Genomic DNA, 17,566 nt, shown 5'->3' with positions numbered 1-17,566 from the left:
TGTGCATTAGACTAATATATTTGCCAATTTAGAACCCCCAAAATCCAATCAATCCTCAAATTATTAAATATGGCAAACACAAGTCATAAAACACTACTGCCAAACTTATTTGTTGTCTATCAAAATCTGGCTAAAGTTTGCTATAACTGACACAAACATTTCCCAAAACAAATACCCCAGCTATAGATTGTTTGATCCTAGTCCTAGACATCAATTTGGCTGTCAAGAAATTTGCCAGACACAGAACAGTATATGCCACTTTATTGTCATAGTTAAATACAACAATTTTAAGAAAAAAAACTTTTAAAGATGTTTTCCTGTATAAATGGTTCAGAGGCATTGAATGCCTAGTATCTCCCTACTACAGTTTATCATTTTTGTCGATTTCAGTCCTTATAAAAGTTTGACATCTATCAGTCTACAACAGCACAATGCAACAGAGCTCAGATGGGGTCCTTATCATCCTTGCTAAGAGGGTGTGGGATGGTCTAAGAACGGCTGGCCATGTATCTCATGAGGTCTACAACACGGTGACTATAGCCGTACTCATTATCATACCTGGCAAAGATATGCAAACCAAACGTTAGACACAATTACAGAGTGGGAAGTCAGGACAATCAATAAGAACCCTGGGTCTTCAAACCCCATAAAAACACTAGGAGTAGGTCTTGAAATTACACTTAAAATTCAGAGCAAATAAAATGCTTTTTATTGCTGGAAATACAATAAAGAGCAGAGAATATGATTTGGTAAGCTACAGTATGTTTTGTGGTTTGAAACCTAATTTTAATTCTAAATATGGCAAATAGAGTACCATACAAATTGCACATAAGTTTATTGAAAAGAAAACCTAATTTTTTTTTTAAATTTGTAAAGGCGTGTCTATTGGGAGTTTTTTTGAGGACAGCATTGATTCTAATAGATTCTTTTGTATTGGTTGAGGTTGCCATTATCCGGCAAAACTGGTGTGATTGCTGCTTTATTAAACCCACCCAAAGAAACTAAAGTGCTTCACTAACCAGGTTACAAGCTTGACAAACTTATCATTCAGTTGGATTCCAGCTCTAGCATCAAACACACTTGAAACACGCTCTCCAATGAAGTCAGTTGAGACAACCTGGTCTTCAGTGTATCCAAGGTATTGGCCCATTTCTTTGGACTCAGATGCCTTCTTCACAACAGCCTTGATCTCTTCGTACTTAGCCTGGAAAAGACAATGTGTTACAAGTGAGATTACCAGCCTGGAAAGACAATGTGTTACAAGTGAGATTACCAGCCTGGAAAAGACAATGTGTTACAAGTGAGATTACCAGCCTGGAAAAAACAATGTGTTACAAGTGAGATTACCAGCCTGGAAAAGACAACGTGTTACAAGTGAGATTACCAGCCTGAAAAAGACAATGTGTTACAAGTGAGATTACCAGCCTGGAAAGGAAAATGTTTTACAAGGGAGATTACAAGCCTGGAAAAGACAATGTGTTACAAGTGAGATTACAAGCCTGGAAAAGACAATGTGTTACAAGTGAGATTATCAGCCTGGAAAAGACAATGTGTTACAAGTGAGATTATCAGCCTGGAAAGAAAAATGTGTTACAAGTGAGATTACCAGCCTGGAAAAGACAATGTGTTACAAGTGAGATTACCAGCCTGGAAACGACAATGTGTTACAAGCGAGATTACCAGCCTGGAAAGAAAAATGTTTCACAAGGGAGATTCATAGCCAGGAAAAGAAAATGTGTTAGGAGTGAAATTAACATCCTGGAAAAGACACTGTTTTACAAGCAAGATAAACAGTCTGAAAAAAAAAAAACATCACAAGGATGTTTAAACAGCCTTGATCTTACATCACTTGGCTTGGTAAGAGACAATATTTAGGCAGTCTTATGGAAGTGAGACAAGCATACACCTACCGGCTTATTCAGACGACAAGTCAAGTCAACCACTGAGACATCAGCCACAGGGACACGGAATGCCATACCAGTCAGCTTGCCGTTTACCTCAGGAATGACCTTGCCGACAGCCTTGGCAGCACCAGTGGATGCCGGGATGACATTCTGATGGGCACCACGGCCATCACGCCAGTTCTAATAAAAAGCAAATAATATAATTTTTAGCAAAATGAATTGAAGATAACAGGCTTTGATGAGGTAGTTACATTTGGAATTTCCTGGTTTTATGTTGTAATCTTAGTTATTGAGTGACCATTGCTAGTACTATTTTTATTACAATGTGAGAAGAAAAAAGGTACCTTGGCACTTGGTCCATCCACAGTCTTCTGGGTGGCAGTGTAGGCGTGGATCGTGGTCATAAGACCCTCCTCAAGACCAAAGTTATCATTGATGACCTTGACAAGGGGTGCCAGGCAGTTGGTAGTGCATGAGGCATTACTAGAGAAGTAACAAACACATGGTCATGACCTCAGGTTCATGATTTCTTTTGTAAAGGAAGGACCACCAGAAATTCGGTGTTGGGACAGAGGATGCAATGTAACTCGCTCCTCAAAAAATATTTCACCAAAAATATATGAAAAAAGAAAAAGGAATAGGAGAGTGTCATAATAGACATTGACTGTAGCTGCATTGGTTTTCTGATTGCCATAAGTCAAAACAATGATGGAAAACCACTTTAGACATTTTCCTGTAATCTAACTTTAAGCCAGACTACAGAATTCAGGGCCACATCCAAACTTATTTGCATTTCCATTTGAATTTATTGCGTTGTTCCATAGAAATCGAGGTGTGAAGTCCAATTGACCCTGTGTTCTGTAGGGCGCTCCTAACTTTGTTATGTATTTAATAGTAACACATACCTGACCACGGTCATGCTTGGGTCATACTTCTCATGGTTGACGCCCATGACAAACATTGGGGCATCAGCAGATGGGGCTGAAATGATGACCTTCTTGGCCCCGCCCTTCAAATGAAAGCCGGCTTTCTCCAGAGTTGTGAAGACGCCAGTGGACTCGACAACATAGTCTGCACCAGTCTCCCCCCATGGGATTTGGGTGGGGTCCTTGCATGCGAACACACTAACGGGCTTGCCATTAATGACAAGTTTGCCATCCTTGGCCTCCACGGTTCCCTTGAACCTGCCATGGGTGGAGTCATACTTGAACATGTAAACCTGAGAATGCAAGAAAATTTAAATTATTCAAAAGGTTCATTGAATTTAAACAAACTCATAATTTGTATTTTTTGGTCAGAATCGAGTACCAGTGTTTTTTTTTTTTTTTTTTGATTGTTGGAAATTGAATTGTAATTGTATAGTCGATAAAACAAAAGCTATTTTAGTCAAAGTCGTGGCATCATTCAAACAGCTACGTGGCCGGTAGAACACGATTATATTTGAAATATTGCGAAAAGAAAAGTCAGCTTATAACTAATCGGAAAATTATTTACTAATTCAAGAATATTTGTAATGATAGTTTTTGACCTGTGGTGATAACGATGGTGAAGTTTCTACAGCGTAAAAATTTGAAATAAAAATATTTTCAAGGGGACAAAGCAAATAGAATTCGGGTTTTTTTATTAGAATAGGCTCGAAACTAAATTAGAAAGTAAAAGGATTTAAATATTTGCAGTTTTATATATATATGTATCACATTTACGATCATTTGGTTTAAGTTTTTCAGAGTAACTTGTACTTTGCATTTGACAGATGGAAGAACAAGCACGCAACACGATGGAACATTTTAAATAATGTAATAAATTACGGACAACTTTGCTCAATCATTTCTTTGTCCCTGAGAGAATGAATAAATACTCTATTAATCATAATCACATAGGAAACTTGCCATGTAATCTAGGTCGATGAAGGGATCGTTAATCGCAACAATTTGTACATCGTCTCTTTCAAGACTTGCACGGCAAACCAAACGACCGATGCGACCAAATCTGCACGAATACAAAAAATACACACGAGTAAATCCTTTTGCACTTTTTATAAAAAAACACATATGAATCATTGATGAGAAACTTTTCAGTGGAAACCTTACGTGCATGGCTTTTAACACAACTGCACCTACCCGTTGATTCCGAAGTTCACCATTTTCTTTCTTTGGCACTGTGACACGTTTCTGTCGCACAAAATGCAAAAAGTTAGCTCATAATATCGCTACAAAGAGCGTTACAACCTCTTAACAGACGCTTGACAGTATAACAATGATGATTTGAAAGTGTGAAGGAGGAGGCTTACGTAGAAAACTTGAAAAAAAAGTGCTTTTAGGCTGCAGTGAGAGAGAACTGCTGAACCGGCTGTTGTGTGGAGTCGGGAGGATTTAGCAAAATGAACGCCTTGTAAAAATACCCAATGGGCCGTTGTGATTGGCTGAGAAACGTCACGTGCTGTGTACGTGATAGAGTGCACGCAGTTGTTGTGTTGGGGGAGGGAGGGTAGGGGGCTATTGTCAAAAACAATTTACGGTAAACAAAAATTGCTCCAAAGCTTGATATCCGTATCATATTACATAATTAAAATTGAAAATTTGTATCGAAAGCCATACTTCAATTGTATAGGCTGCAGACTCTGTGGAATGCGTTTTTTGATTAATGAATTTTTAAAATATTGTCCTGAACAATCAGCGCAAAAAGTATATTATTATTACAAACCATATCACAAGGACAAGAGCTCTGTATAATATAATACTGGAATCATAACAGTATTATATCTACACGTTCGCTTAAGCTACGATCAAACGGTCATGAGAGTTCAGCATTTATTCCCCGTACTGTTTGGGGCTTCTCCCCGGTGGATTACAGGTGTTAAAGAGGCGTTAAATCTTATGGGGGGGGGGGGGGGGGGGGGGAGGGGGGGGTGAGGGGAGGTTCAGAAGAACTCAACTAGGAGTTCTGCTGTAATGTGTCACTTCAAATAAAGGGAAATAGTACCACTGACTACGGGGTTGGTGAGAGGGATTTTAATGCATTTTCTGTTACCTCCCCCCATTAAATATGCTGCCATATCTGGCTTAAAAGGGACGAGCAGGAGGTGGGGAATTAGGGGTGCATGCCCCCCAATATTTTTTTTTTAAATATAAGGAAATGACTAGTAGGGGCGTGGCTGTGCCCCAACAACTTTCTTGATGTTTCCGTACCGTTACCCCCTAATTTTTCGAGGCCTGCTACGGCTCTGCTACAGATCAAGGGGAATCCACACCAACCCTAAGCGTCATAAAGGAAACATGTAAATTTGATTTATTGTTTGTACAAATGTTTTACAACACTACAAACTATACAGTATATTACAAGGCTTTAGATTCACTCTTCAGACTCAGTGCATGTGAAGGATCTTCGAGTTTAGCTTAGAACTTGATGCTAAAGCCAGGCACTGCAGCTGTGCCTTTCTTGGAGGTCAACATATGGAATCCACCAGAACCATCACTGTCCCCTTCATCTTTCTGTTGAACACGAAAACAGTGTGTAAGTACAGGATGGTCCATAACAATAAAAAAAATAATTGTCATCTAGCATTAGTATATGCTCAATTAGGCTTATGACCATTTTCTTGATGTCTGCTATAAAAGTTACTGTATATGTACACAATAATTATTTTTATTAGTTTTTCACTTCTTCTAATTAACTGGTGGATGAAAAACAAGTTTTCATTTGTGTCATTTTAATTTTGGATATTAAATTTTGAAATTTAGAGATTATTAGTACAAACAATAAATTAAGTAAAAAATAATGATAATTCCACAGTATTTGAGCTTTTAAAATGTAATTGTCACAAAGGAAACTTTATATAACTGTATCTACCAGTTTGGAAAACATCTCCCCGCCCTCTGGAGGTTTGGGGCTGTGGCAATGGTCCTTGCGGCGAGGCATTTTCTGCATTTCACTCTTTGCTGGCCAGGTTGGGAACAGGGAAGGGTCAATGGGTTTGGGGGCCTCCTGAGAGGAAAATAGAAAGAACAAATCAGTAAAGAACAATGTAAATTATCAGACCAGAAAATAAAGGTGTTTAAGGATATAGTCAGCCAAAGAAGAAGAGATGGAATAGCAAGCAGGACCGGATGGGACAGAGTTCAGGAGTTCTGACAAAATACCGGCCCCCAGCAATGTTGGAAAAACTGCTTTTACTGTATGAATGAAAAATTGAGAACCAAGGCAAGCTAATGAGGAAACAAAAAGAAAAGGAGCGTAGCCATGAGGGGCGCCCTAGCCCCCTCTTGTAGCAGCCAAAATACAGTAAATGTTTGAGACAGTATCTAAAATACAGGAGAAAATGCCTTGAAGTCCCTTTTGGCCCCTCCTGTTAAAAATCCTGGCTATGTCGCTGAAGAGAAAATGGTTACCTAACTCAGCCCCCCCCCCGATTATATAACATACATCAAGCAACAAAGAGCACACCTCCCCCTCCCTCCCCCCTCTCTCCACCCAGGGGCCTGGTACAGCATACACGTCATCAAGCAATAAAGATCAGGCTTTTAAACAACTTACAAGAAAATAGTCTTCCTTCAAGGCTGTTTCAGCTGTTATTCTTTTCTTAGGGTCATATGTCAAGAACCTTTAAATAAAACAAAAACAAGAAACAGATCAGGGTCTACTATGTTCACAGCGTGAGCTAGGATACTATTCACCCTTGGTCAGGAGAGAGCTGTGTTGCATAATGAAGCGATTCACAAGTGAAAGTTACTGTACAGTACTGTATTAGTAGGGAGAACGCTGTACTGCATAGAGAGTGATTTTAGATTGAAGGTTACTGTACCTGTTGAGCAGACTAAAGCCCTTATCCGTAAGATAAGTTCCAAACCGATTCCTGAGCTGGTTGTAGGGGTATTCTGTAAATGTCATCTAGGATAGACCAATCACAAATAAATTTAGCTTGTAATCATAAAAACATTAAAGTGTGCTATAGCTGCTGTTCACATCAGTAAGTATGCATATATTCAAACAGATTATGCAATTATTTTGACAAAGTTATGTTCAGGGAATCAAACCTTTTTCACATGGGGTAGTTCAGAGTATGCTGGTGGACCAGGCCATATTTTGTCACTAGGTGTTCCCAGCTCCTATAAAACACTTTTAGTTAGCTTACACAAGCAATTTTGACAGTGGTACTTTATCTTATGACAAGTTCTGCATTCAGGAGATTATTTGACTTTACTGAATCATAACCTGTCACCTTAAATATCCTGTTGATTTGGTCTATTTCAGAGCGGCCAGGAAAAAGGGGTTCCATTGTCAGCAACTCAGCAAATATACAACCAACAGACCACATATCAATAGGACAGGAGTACTCCTAGAACAAAAACATCAAGGGTTCTTTTTTAGTAATAGAGAAAAATAAAATGAAACTTGACAGGATAGTAAGAAATAGAATACTTATAGCCTGCTGGAAGGCGGTTCTCAGTGTTATCATCACAGAAAACCCGATCAGTTCGGTGATCGTGCACCACCTTGTATTTTAAGCCGCGTGGTTCCTGGAGTGAGTGCAAAAACAGACGCAGGGCAGGAGGGGGGGGGGGGGGGGGGGAAGGAGAAAAAAGAGGGAAAAACCACCTAAACGCATACCCCCATGATTCTCAAGACAAACTTCGAATCCCGTCCACCAGCGAACGGGGTTTGTGATTGGTCAAAAAACAATGGCATGCTTTGATGAGAAGCAGTAACTCCTAAAGGGTCACACATTCCCCAAACAAACTTTGAATTAGAAAAGCCCTTAGTCGAGCGCTGGAGATTTCGAGAGCAGAATCTCCAAAGTACTCTGTAAGTTCATTGTTAACTTTTTCTGCCAAGAGAAAAACAGTTCTGGTCGCAGATCCTTGTTTCTGCCGGAAAAACTATTGTTACTTTCGCCTGGGTAGAGGTTTTGTCGAGATATTTACATGCTTGAAGGCCGTTTTGCCTTCAAAACCCAAAGGCATTATCACTACCATGGATTTCTTAGCTTTAGAGCTAGGGGGCCTCTCCGTAGAAGTTGTAGTTTAGCAACTGTTTCTTGAATCTTGCAGGAGGAGAACCGAGACCGATGTTTGCTTTAAATCGATTTCGAGGATTGCGCTAGCGTGAAGAGCTTCTATATTCTTTCGCTGAAGTTGGTTGTAGAAGCTTATAAAACTTTATAAATATGTCTTCCGTAAACTGTGGGTGCAAGGCTTACAAATTCTGTCTGACAGCCTAGGAGACTAAAGCAAGGAACTTTTAAACACCTCGCAGCTGACTTGCAGGTTTTTCCTCGAATTCTGATTGTTTATACAGTACTTTGCCGCTTAGAGATAAAAAATAAATTATCAGTAGAGAGAGATGTTTTTTTATTTGCTGTAGTGGAGATAATTTTGTTTTGCAGAATCTACATACACTCTTGGTTTGATTCGTTCACTTTCATGTGGCAACATAAATTCTCCATGTCCAAGCTTGCGCACTAACTCCCTGTGAACCTTGTTTTGGTTTTGATCGAACATTTGACAGTTCAAAGCATAGGAAAACATTTCTCGGTTATGATTGGCTCAAGAAGAACCTCTCTGAACAGAGAGGGTTTTCCGCAATATTCATACACCAAGTACCGCCAGCAAGCAAGCTAGAATTACTGATGAAAGTAAAAGTGGAGAGTAAAAGGCATTATTCAGATATTTTTCTGATATTTTACATAATGTTTGGGAATCAAAATAATGTAGGATTGCAATCTAGCTAGCAAGGATAAAGGTATGTGGGGAGGAGGCACATCAACCTCTAACTGAATAATGTACCTTTATTCCCAATAACAGTTCCGGTGCTCTGTACCATAATGTCACCACAATAGGTGTGTAATGTCTGAGAGGAGATCCATACTCTCGTGCTAGTCCAAAGTCCCCAACCTTGCAAAAAAAAAAAAACATCAGCATGAGATGTAAAAATAAAATTCAGGGAAAAGGTCTGCTTGATTAAGGATAAGATACAGTATGGTAAACTACCTTGAGAATGCCCCTGTTGTTAAGGAGAAGATTGGATGTCTTAAGGTCTCGATGTAGTATCCAGTTGTCATGGAGATGGGCTGTAGCTCTTAACAACTGGATGAGAAGTGTCTTTACCTCTCCTGCAATAAGAAGCATTTATTAGTGCAAAGACACAGTTTCAAAGTTTTATTTTGCCAATATTTTTTATATAGATGAATTACATTTATAAATTTAGTAGGCAAGGAAGTCTGGAGAAGCCATAGGCCTATAAAATAGGACTCCTTCTAACATATACAGTGTATATAAATAATGTACATATTACTAAACTAGATTACTGTCAGGCAAAATAACATATAATAAAATTAAGATAAAAAACCATGCTTTGCCACAATAGTAAAATATTGATATGTTCAAATCAGAGTGTGCTTTCTACAGTATTTATTCTGTTGTTTTCTAGCCAATCAGAATGTGTTTATATAATTGTACACAATGTACACATGTCTAAACACATTCTAAAGCATGATAGTCTATATACACATTCTTTTGTGTTCTTTCGATGTATGGTGATGATGGTCTAAAAATTGAAGAAGCTACACAGGTTGTAGATACCCACCCACTGTGAAAGGGCTTGTCATGTGCTCCATCAAAGTCTTGAGATCATGTTCAACATAGTCCATCACAATGTAGATCCGGTCCATGTTACTGCCCACAACAATTTCCTGAAAAAAGCAAATAAAACACAATTTTTTTTTTTACTTTTTTCATCCTAGCAAAGTACCAATTTGGTAAGCTATCATGATATTTCTTAATTAATAGAATTCGAAAATTAAGCATGCCATTTGAAACTTAGGTGGTTATTTGGAGACTCCAATTGTTGAAAACAATATCAAAGGTGTGTATGATAAGGGCTCTTTAAAAAAATGGTTTTACTCACCCGCACGTGCACAATGTTTGGGTGTTGTGCTTTTAGCAGAGTGTTGATTTCTCTCAATGAAGTGATGGGGAATCCCTCTTTTTCTTTTTCCATCTTCAACCGCTTCAATGCTACGACCTCACCTTTAGGATGTCAACAAAAACAGCTGTCTTACTTTGGTATCAAACAAAAATGGGAACAATAATAAGTCTAAACATCTACTGTACATTTCTTTTATAGCCAAGGATCAATATTTCAAGAGGGTATTGTCATCGGTGCTAGTCATACCTGATGCCTTCTCTTTAGCCCTGTACACCACTCCATAAGTCCCCTCCTCTATCCGGTTTAACCACTGGAACTCCTCCACATTACGGCAGCCCTGAATGGCAGGTAGATAGTCTGGTAACCCTGGTTTCTCCTCCTCTGGTTCAACCTTTTCCTCCTGAGCAGAATCATCATGTTCTGGTTCCTCTGCAGACTCAGATGAATCAGTGTCACTACTCTCTTCACTTTCCACATCAACAACTTCAGTATTAAATTGTTTTCTCTCCAGTTCTGTAAGCACCAGTGACTCCACCTCATTCTGTTTCTGTATTTCTGGATTAGGCGTGGTCTCTGATTGATCTTTTTTCCCTGAAGAATCTCTTTTTTCCTTGGGTTTCACTACAGCAACTTTGGATAAGCTTTCAGATTCTTTGCCTCTTTTTCTATCTCGAGTTCCTTCAGGCTCAGCAGGTCTGCAACGTGGCCTTGTAGAACCCTGACTATCTCCTGATAGCTCACTACTGCTGCGACTTGTCTTTTCTTTTTCTGTAGGTAGATCGCGGCTTCTGATTTTGCTTTTTACTCTTTGACTATCAGTTTCTTTTGCTCTTATATCTCTCTTATCCCCACCCTCACTTGTTCTTGAGTGTGAGTCCCGACTTGCAGACCTAACATCTGCATCTACAGTCTTGTTCTCTAATAGATCAGCTGTCCGATTCTCCCTATTACTGGCTTTCATTGCCTCTCTCCTTCCATCTCTCCTTTCCAGGTCGCTACCCTTTTCATCTCTATCTCTAAAACGATCTCTTCTCTGCTCTCTCTCCTCATGGCTTCGTCTTCTGTGTTTAGGTTTTTCCCTCCAGGACTCTCTGCCATCTCTATGCCTATGCTCAGAAGAAGATATTCTTTCCCTAAGGTCTTTTGATTCCTGTTTGACTCTTTCCTCCTTCCACTTTCGATCTTGTTTCTTAGAGGCTGCAGCCTTGAGTAATTCCTTGTGAATATCCTCAGGGTCCTCCTCCTCTTCCGTTATTGCAGTAGTGGGTTGGGCTGGGACTGCAGTCACCTCTTCCCCTCTCTCCTCCTCACTAGTCTCACTTTCATCCTCCTCTGAGCTTCCTTCAGAGCTTTCCTCACTATCAGAGCTTTCATCTTGCGTAGCAGTTTCCTGTTTGTTGACAGCTGATTCTTGGTTCCCTTCCTCTTCTGAACTCTCTTCACTTTCATCATCTGATCCACTAGAATTATCATCACTCTCTTCTGCAGTTTTAATGGGTCCTTTTATTTCTTGATCTCCATCCTCATCCTCCTCCTCCTCATCATCATCATCATCATCATGATCTTCATCTTCATCATCCATTTCTTCTTCTTCTGAAGAACCCTCTGCACTCTCAGTAGTTTTCTCTGATCAGTACATTTAAAACAATAATATAAACCATAATTAGTTCAAACTTGGATGTCCTTTGAAATGGTGAAAAGTAGAGACAGGGAAAATGTGAACCCTACATAGGTTCAACTGCTAATAAGTTTAAGATGAGATGGAAGAATCCTTTTCTTCATGTTTCTACCTTCAGAATGGAAAACAGAAAAAAAACCGAGACTGAGCTGAGTAAGTATGACTGTCTTTTAGCTGTGATGAATTATATAGCATCCTAGGAAATATATAGCATCCTAGGAGTTACCAGCATTCTCCAACATTTACATTTATAAAAAAGAAACTACTGGCTGCAAAAGAGAAACCGTCTCACATGTCTCACTACTGAAGAAAAGAAAGGCAATTTTACAAAATTGACAATGACTTCTGTACCTTCTGTTGTCTGGATTTCCTGGCCAGATCCAGCACTTTTCTGTCTTTTACCACGACCAGCTCGACCTTCTCCATCTGAGCCATCACTTAGTATTTCACCCTCCTCTCCCTCAGTTCCTTTACGCTTTCTAGGGGGTGGCATTTGCTCCTCGTCATCCCGTAAAGAGATCTTGCTTTTTCTTGGGGTGATACTCCCTGTTGACACTATCGCATAAAAGTAGAAATTAAACTAAAAACACTTCTTTCTAAGAGTCTTTCTCTCTTAAACTTTGCCTGCAACTTCTTATAATTGTGGTTAAATAATGTCAAATTGTAAGGAATTTCTAGCTGTAGTGAGTGAGCTCAAATATTTGTACTAAAAACAATGTGCTGATCCATACGACATATACATAATGAATGCACCAGTAGTTTTAACCCCCCAACCTTATGGGCCCAGAGAAGAGTGGGATAATCATAGAATATTTTTGAATGAGAATCTCTCCCATGGGGGTGTAAGTTTTTGATTCTCTGACTTGTCCCCAGCCTAGGGAGCCTTGGGGCATTTGATTGCAATTTTGTCCTGGGTGGGGTGGGTTTTTTTTTGGAGGGGGGGACCATCGGGTTTCTCCAAGACCATTGGGTTTTTTTAAGTACTTGCAATGCATAAGTAGTATAGAGAAACATTTGGACACATTGTATAGAAAAACATTTGGATTCGATAATCCTGCAGCAGAGTGTTTGAGGTAAGTTGTATTGTTTGCCGCTGAGTAGGTACAAAGAATAGACAAACAACATACTGTATTTATATGTTCATATATTCCAGTTCAGAACCATAAGGAGTGAAATGTGAGCCTGTAAGTATATAGAGTACATGTTCATAATATTCCAGATCAGAACCATAAGGAGTGAAATGTGAGCCTGTGAGTATATAGAGTACATGTTCATAATATTCCAGATCAGAACCATAAGGAGTGAAATGTTAAGCCTGTGGGTGTATGTTCATCCTGGCATACTTAATCAATGAAAATCGATCATCTGAAATCAATCAATATCAATCGATGGAAGTTACTTAATTAGTATCGATTGGTATTGACCAATCGATGACCAATCAAGTCACATGAAGATCGTCAGCTAATCACATCGATTGATATTGATTTACATCAATAACCTGTAGAGACCACATGTGTTGCCATATTTGAGAGGCCAAATTTAATTGCGCCGGATAATACTGTAGCTCTTTAGCCTGCTCTTTAGGCATACACCAGTATGTATGCATACAGTAGGCTTCACAGTTTAAAGTCCCAGTATAGGGTAAAACAGTTTGTTTGGTAGTCGGGGATCTCGAAGGAATCTTTTGGGTGGGTGAAAAATGTCTGAATTTTGGGGGTTGATTGTAGCGTAGCATTATTTCGTGGGCTATGGAATGACAAGTTTTTAGCATTTTACAAGGGCATTTTATTTTTCTGATGGAGAAAAGAGAAAATACTGTACTAGTCAACCCCTTTGGACATAAACTACACTTTTTTCTTGCGGGCGTTAGTCTAAGTTTGCAGTTTGTATGTTTTTCACAGGGTGCATTTTAATGATACTGCCTGAAGTTTTAACACCTCTTATCAGAAGGGTCTTTCTTATCAACAGGATATGGCAGTATGCATGGGCATCTCACGAATCCATGAATGTTAATCGATGAAAATCAATCAATAAAAGGTCATGAATACCACAGGGAGCTCACCTCTACGGTTTGAATAAAGTTAGAGTCGTTTTTTAGCTTTGCGTTGTTGATTATTTTTAGTGCGTGTGGCGTTTGAATCTCTTGTCTACTTTTTCGGCGCCCGGTGCTTTCTGGCGCTCTCTCATTGGTTAGCGGTCTAACAGCCGTCTCGACTGCGAAATGGCTTCCGTGTCACGGTATACCTAGTAAAAAAAGACAAGAGATGAAACTCTTTTTACTCGCCCTAGAAAACACGCCAGAAAAATATCTTTAGCTCGAATTCATCGGCCCAAAATTCATACAGCTATAGAAAAAAGATGTCTTTTTAAGCTAGTGATGTTAAAAAATGAATAAACACGTTCTCATGTCCACAATAATGCATCTTGCAAACCTTTCATTCTCTGGCTCTATTCTGCCGTTTCATCCGAGGCAGAGGTGGACGGAAGTAGATGCATCAAAGCAACTTTTACTTCCGTTTGCATACTAATAAGCGAATCGCGCCAGCCCATTCTTGTTTTGCTCACACTGAGACACGCGGGGAAAACTCTTCAAAGATAAATATGTAAGTCTTACACTTCTCTTTGTTTCTACGAGTTGTCTTTTATTCGAATTTTTACATGTAAAAAAAAATGTAGGCTGGGATGTATATATATTCCAGTTCAGAACACTAAGGAGTGACCTGTGAGCTAAGGGTTTCCGCTAGGTGTTATTGCTTGAGCGAGTGCAGCAAGCGAGAACAACACTAATTTTGCTGAACCACAGCGCCATAAAAAGTACAAGCTCAATTGATTTGGGTTTCCTGTGGAACAAGCAGCCATCTTGGAAACAAAATCTCCCGTCCCCTCCCCAACACGCAATTAGTAGTCTATGTACATGCATTGCCTCTCCAGCTTCGATTTGGATGGAGTCTATATGTACAGTACCAAGATTTGGGCTCCCTTTGGCAGTCATCGATACAAAAGCGTTTTTTCGCACATGCCCTGTGTTTACGAGCTCCTTCTATGCTTTATATGGCGAATACGATGATAGCAAAAACCCATAATTATTTGGTAAATGACAACTTATCATCTGTTGTTTACGAGGTTTGCTTATCATCGTTTTCAAAGTTTGTCATTTGATGATAAAAGAACTGAAAGAACTGATTGTATTTAAAGTGGATAATCAAACTACTGTAACCCCAAACCTAAGGGCAAAGCGAAAGGTATTCAAACAGAACAAATTCCATTTCCTGACGATTGTAAGGCTTTGTTTATAAAAACAGCTGAGTGAAATCACCTTATTAAGGGCAGACAAGCAAATCAAATTCCTAAAATGGCAGGAAAATAATAAGCATTCAGTAAATTTCTGTGTTATTCAATGAGATACAGTAAGTGTATATAGCAGAATGTGAAATCACTGAACATCCACATTTCTCTGCCCTGCTTCTCATATCATTAATAAAATTGTTTTTATGTTTTTTTTAATTCGATAATTTACTGTATATTTTGGGTCTATCTTTCAACAGGAACAGCAACAATGTCCAGTCCAGAACTACAGTACTATGAATTACAAATCATTGAAGAAATAAGACTAAATTGATTGCTTAATGATTTAAAACCTAAGCAACACAGCCACAGCAACGGAGGAGACACATGGATTCTTCAGAATTCAGTGGGCTCCATTGAATACTGCAGTGTACTTACAAGAGACAAATTTAATGTAGAGTACTGTATACCATTTGTTAACACATGAGCAGTAATCATTCCAGTAGTTATTTTCATGGCCACCACTCAGACCCTGTCTACTGGGTACAGGCTAGGGGTGGGCACAGGGGTTGTTCCTCTCCCACTCAACCACTAAATAGCGGAATGTTTTTAAATATACTTATTTTCCTCAATATCTACGTATGACTGCACATCCCCTCCCAAGCTAATCAGATTGCCTGTTATGGTTATTGGACTTCACCTTCTAGACATACCGTACATACTGTACAATATCTTTATTTTAATAATTTCTTTTGTTAAATAAAATAATACTACAAGCAATTTGTTTTTATTCCTTTTCTTTTTTATAAAACAAACAGAGAAACCATGAAACAATGGGTTAGTGATAAGCCAAGACAGTGGCTGCAAAGAAAAGGGGGTCTTGCATATGGAAAGTGTCAACTGCCCCATACAAATCTATTATAGATTTAACCCTTGCAATTGAATGACCAGCCAATCTCTGAACACGAGCATTTCAGTTCTCATTGAGAACCGTCATGCTCGCAAATAACCCCCAAAAAACAACATAGCAGGCCCGCAAATCACCCCGTAATAATTAACCGAATGGACCGCGGAATAAAATGCTAGACTCTTTGCTAGATAAAAAAAAAACACCGTACTTTCGGTAAAAGAATTAAAAATGGAAATTATACATTTTTATTTAAAAAATGAAAAGCCATATAAGCCTCCATAATTTCATAGAGCTTAAATTTATGTAATTCAATTTTTATTTTCGTTTTAGAATTTTTATTGTTTGTAATTTGTTGGGAAAGAATTTCAATTGGGGCTTACGCCCTGTTTTCTTCTCCCGTCACATTGTTTCTTATTTTCTTTATTTTGTTTATTTCCTATTGTAAACCGTAGTATTTTTTGTGTGACAAAGCCAAAAAACTAAACTAAACTAAGCCATATATATATTTTTTAACTCTCTGCATTTATGTGGAAAGACAACAACAAGAGAGTATTATGATCATAATCGCTTGCTTACAAATATACTTCTAACTTGTTTTTTTTTCTGATGTTTTTTTATATTGACAAATGCAAGAACATTGTTCAGTTCCTGCATTTATTCCATACGCGTTATTGATCATCTTCTATAATCCTCTGTAATTCCGGTACTGTACAGAGAGTAAAGAGAAAAGATATTGCTTTATTTTTTAATGTATTTTCTTTATTTTAAATTAAAATGTATAATTTCCTCTTACAGAAAGAAAGTGTTCTTTTCTATCTAGCATAGAGTCGTGCACTTCATTCCGCGTTCCATTTCGTAAATTATTACGGGTCATTTGGCGGGCCGGGGATCATTTGCGGGCATGTACAGAACTTCTAGTGCACTGTTTATAAGGCTTATAAAGTAAGACTTACAAGATGGACTGCTCCGCACAGGGCTCATCTGGTAGATCACTTCAGAAGGCGTCGATGGCGATATGAGCGATTCCCGAGGTGGAGGGCTCTCCTCGCCGCCTTCCAGTTTTCTGCGTTTCTCAGAAAGTATTTCATCTAGCGTTTTCACCTTCCAGTCTGGGCCTCTCTCTCCTCTCCACTCGTCGCTCGTTCTTGGCTCATCGTCGGTACCATACCCGCGCTTCTTGTGTAATTTGGTTGAACTAGTCGACATGATCTAAGCACATTGATCTAATAGCCTAATTTTTTGGATTATTCAAGAAATAAATGCATAAGCACCTTTATAAAATCAAGTTTTCAAATGTTCGCCATATTGAGCGAGTAGGCCGCCATCTTGAAAGCGTACAGCGAACGTGAGAATTTAGCGCCCAGCATCTCTCGACACACAGCGTACCCACTCTGAAAACTTGGGCAGTAGGTATAGAAGTTGGCATTTTATTTTGCTCGAGATAATAAAGCTCGGTTAAACCCTGGCTTTCATTCCAAATTATCTCTGAATCCTTTGATTTTGCGTTGTCTGATTGAGTTAACACGCCTCTCTGATTATATTTTCCGGCGCGTGCTGCAAGCGAAAACCTTCCCCATATGGCGCGTTATCAGGGTCTCCCCATATTTGGAAAAAGGCTGCTACGATTATCAAAAGGCGCCTTTCCCTGTTGCAGCCGAATGTCGTAGGAAAGTCCAAAGGCTTGACCAAGACTCTACGGCAGGAGCCTGTAGAGTTGTCGCGTATGACAATAAATAGCCCTATTTCTGCATTCCAAAACCTAATATATCAATAATTCCGCATTAAACGGTACCGGAAATTCGTTTTTTGAGAGGCTAGTTATCAGCAAAAAGATGCTCTTTTTTTTTATAAAAATTCTGATGCCAA

The 17,566-nt window shown here is 39.0% G+C and overlaps 2 protein-coding genes across 2 annotated transcripts; both read right to left on the bottom strand.

The window, feature by feature from the left end:
• Nucleotides 1–243: 243 nt before the first annotated feature.
• Nucleotides 244–4,302, bottom strand: LOC5512587 (glyceraldehyde-3-phosphate dehydrogenase). Its single transcript, XM_032382055.2, has 8 exons — nucleotides 4,195–4,302; nucleotides 4,025–4,075; nucleotides 3,794–3,893; nucleotides 2,810–3,123; nucleotides 2,249–2,387; nucleotides 1,911–2,084; nucleotides 1,020–1,204; nucleotides 244–558 (listed from the first exon to the last, which is right to left on the bottom strand). Exons 2-8 carry the CDS (start codon nucleotides 4,045–4,047, stop codon nucleotides 489–491), a joined length of 1,005 nt encoding a protein of 334 aa, XP_032237946.2. The 5' UTR covers nucleotides 4,048–4,075; nucleotides 4,195–4,302; the 3' UTR covers nucleotides 244–488.
• An 874-nt stretch (nucleotides 4,303–5,176) lies between these two features.
• On the bottom strand, nucleotides 5,177–17,054 carry LOC5512617 (cyclin-dependent kinase 11A). Its single transcript, XM_032382051.2, has 13 exons — nucleotides 16,654–17,054; nucleotides 11,857–12,060; nucleotides 10,074–11,453; nucleotides 9,807–9,928; nucleotides 9,486–9,591; nucleotides 8,891–9,012; nucleotides 8,687–8,794; nucleotides 7,123–7,239; nucleotides 6,938–7,009; nucleotides 6,706–6,791; nucleotides 6,438–6,504; nucleotides 5,754–5,888; nucleotides 5,177–5,395 (listed from the first exon to the last, which is right to left on the bottom strand). The coding sequence occupies exons 1-13, from the start codon at nucleotides 16,904–16,906 to the stop codon at nucleotides 5,300–5,302; spliced, it is 2,868 nt and encodes a 955-aa protein (XP_032237942.2). The 5' UTR covers nucleotides 16,907–17,054; the 3' UTR covers nucleotides 5,177–5,299.
• Between the last annotated feature and the right edge of the window lie 512 nt (nucleotides 17,055–17,566).

Source organism: Nematostella vectensis, chromosome 3 (genome assembly GCF_932526225.1).
Source record: "Nematostella vectensis chromosome 3, jaNemVect1.1, whole genome shotgun sequence".
NCBI classification, from domain to species: Eukaryota; Metazoa; Cnidaria; class Anthozoa; order Actiniaria; family Edwardsiidae; genus Nematostella; species Nematostella vectensis.
The sequence above is the reverse complement of the archived record's forward strand: the minus strand, read 5'-3'. Positions and strand labels throughout refer to the sequence as shown.

Bases quoted from the DNA above. Each gene is read 5' to 3' on its own strand.
- LOC5512587 (XM_032382055.2), bottom strand. From the start codon at position 4,047: ATGGTGAACTTCGGAATCAACGG. The intron at 3,124-3,793 runs GCAAGTTTCCTA...TTGCATTCTCAG, and splicing joins TCATCGACCTAGATTACATG to GTTTACATGTTCAAGTATGA. The intron at 1,205-1,910 runs GTAGGTGTATGC...TGTCTTTTCCAG, and splicing joins CTTGTCGTCTGAATAAGCCG to GCTAAGTACGAAGAGATCAA.
- LOC5512617 (XM_032382051.2), bottom strand. From the start codon at position 16,906: ATGTCGACTAGTTCAACCAAATTACACAAGAAGCGCGGGTATGGTACC. The intron at 11,454-11,856 runs GTACAGAAGTCA...TGTACTGATCAG, and splicing joins GGAAATCCAGACAACAGAAG to AGAAAACTACTGAGAGTGCA. The intron at 7,010-7,122 runs GTGACAGGTTAT...AGTGTTTTATAG, and splicing joins AAATCAACAGGATATTTAAG to GAGCTGGGAACACCTAGTGA.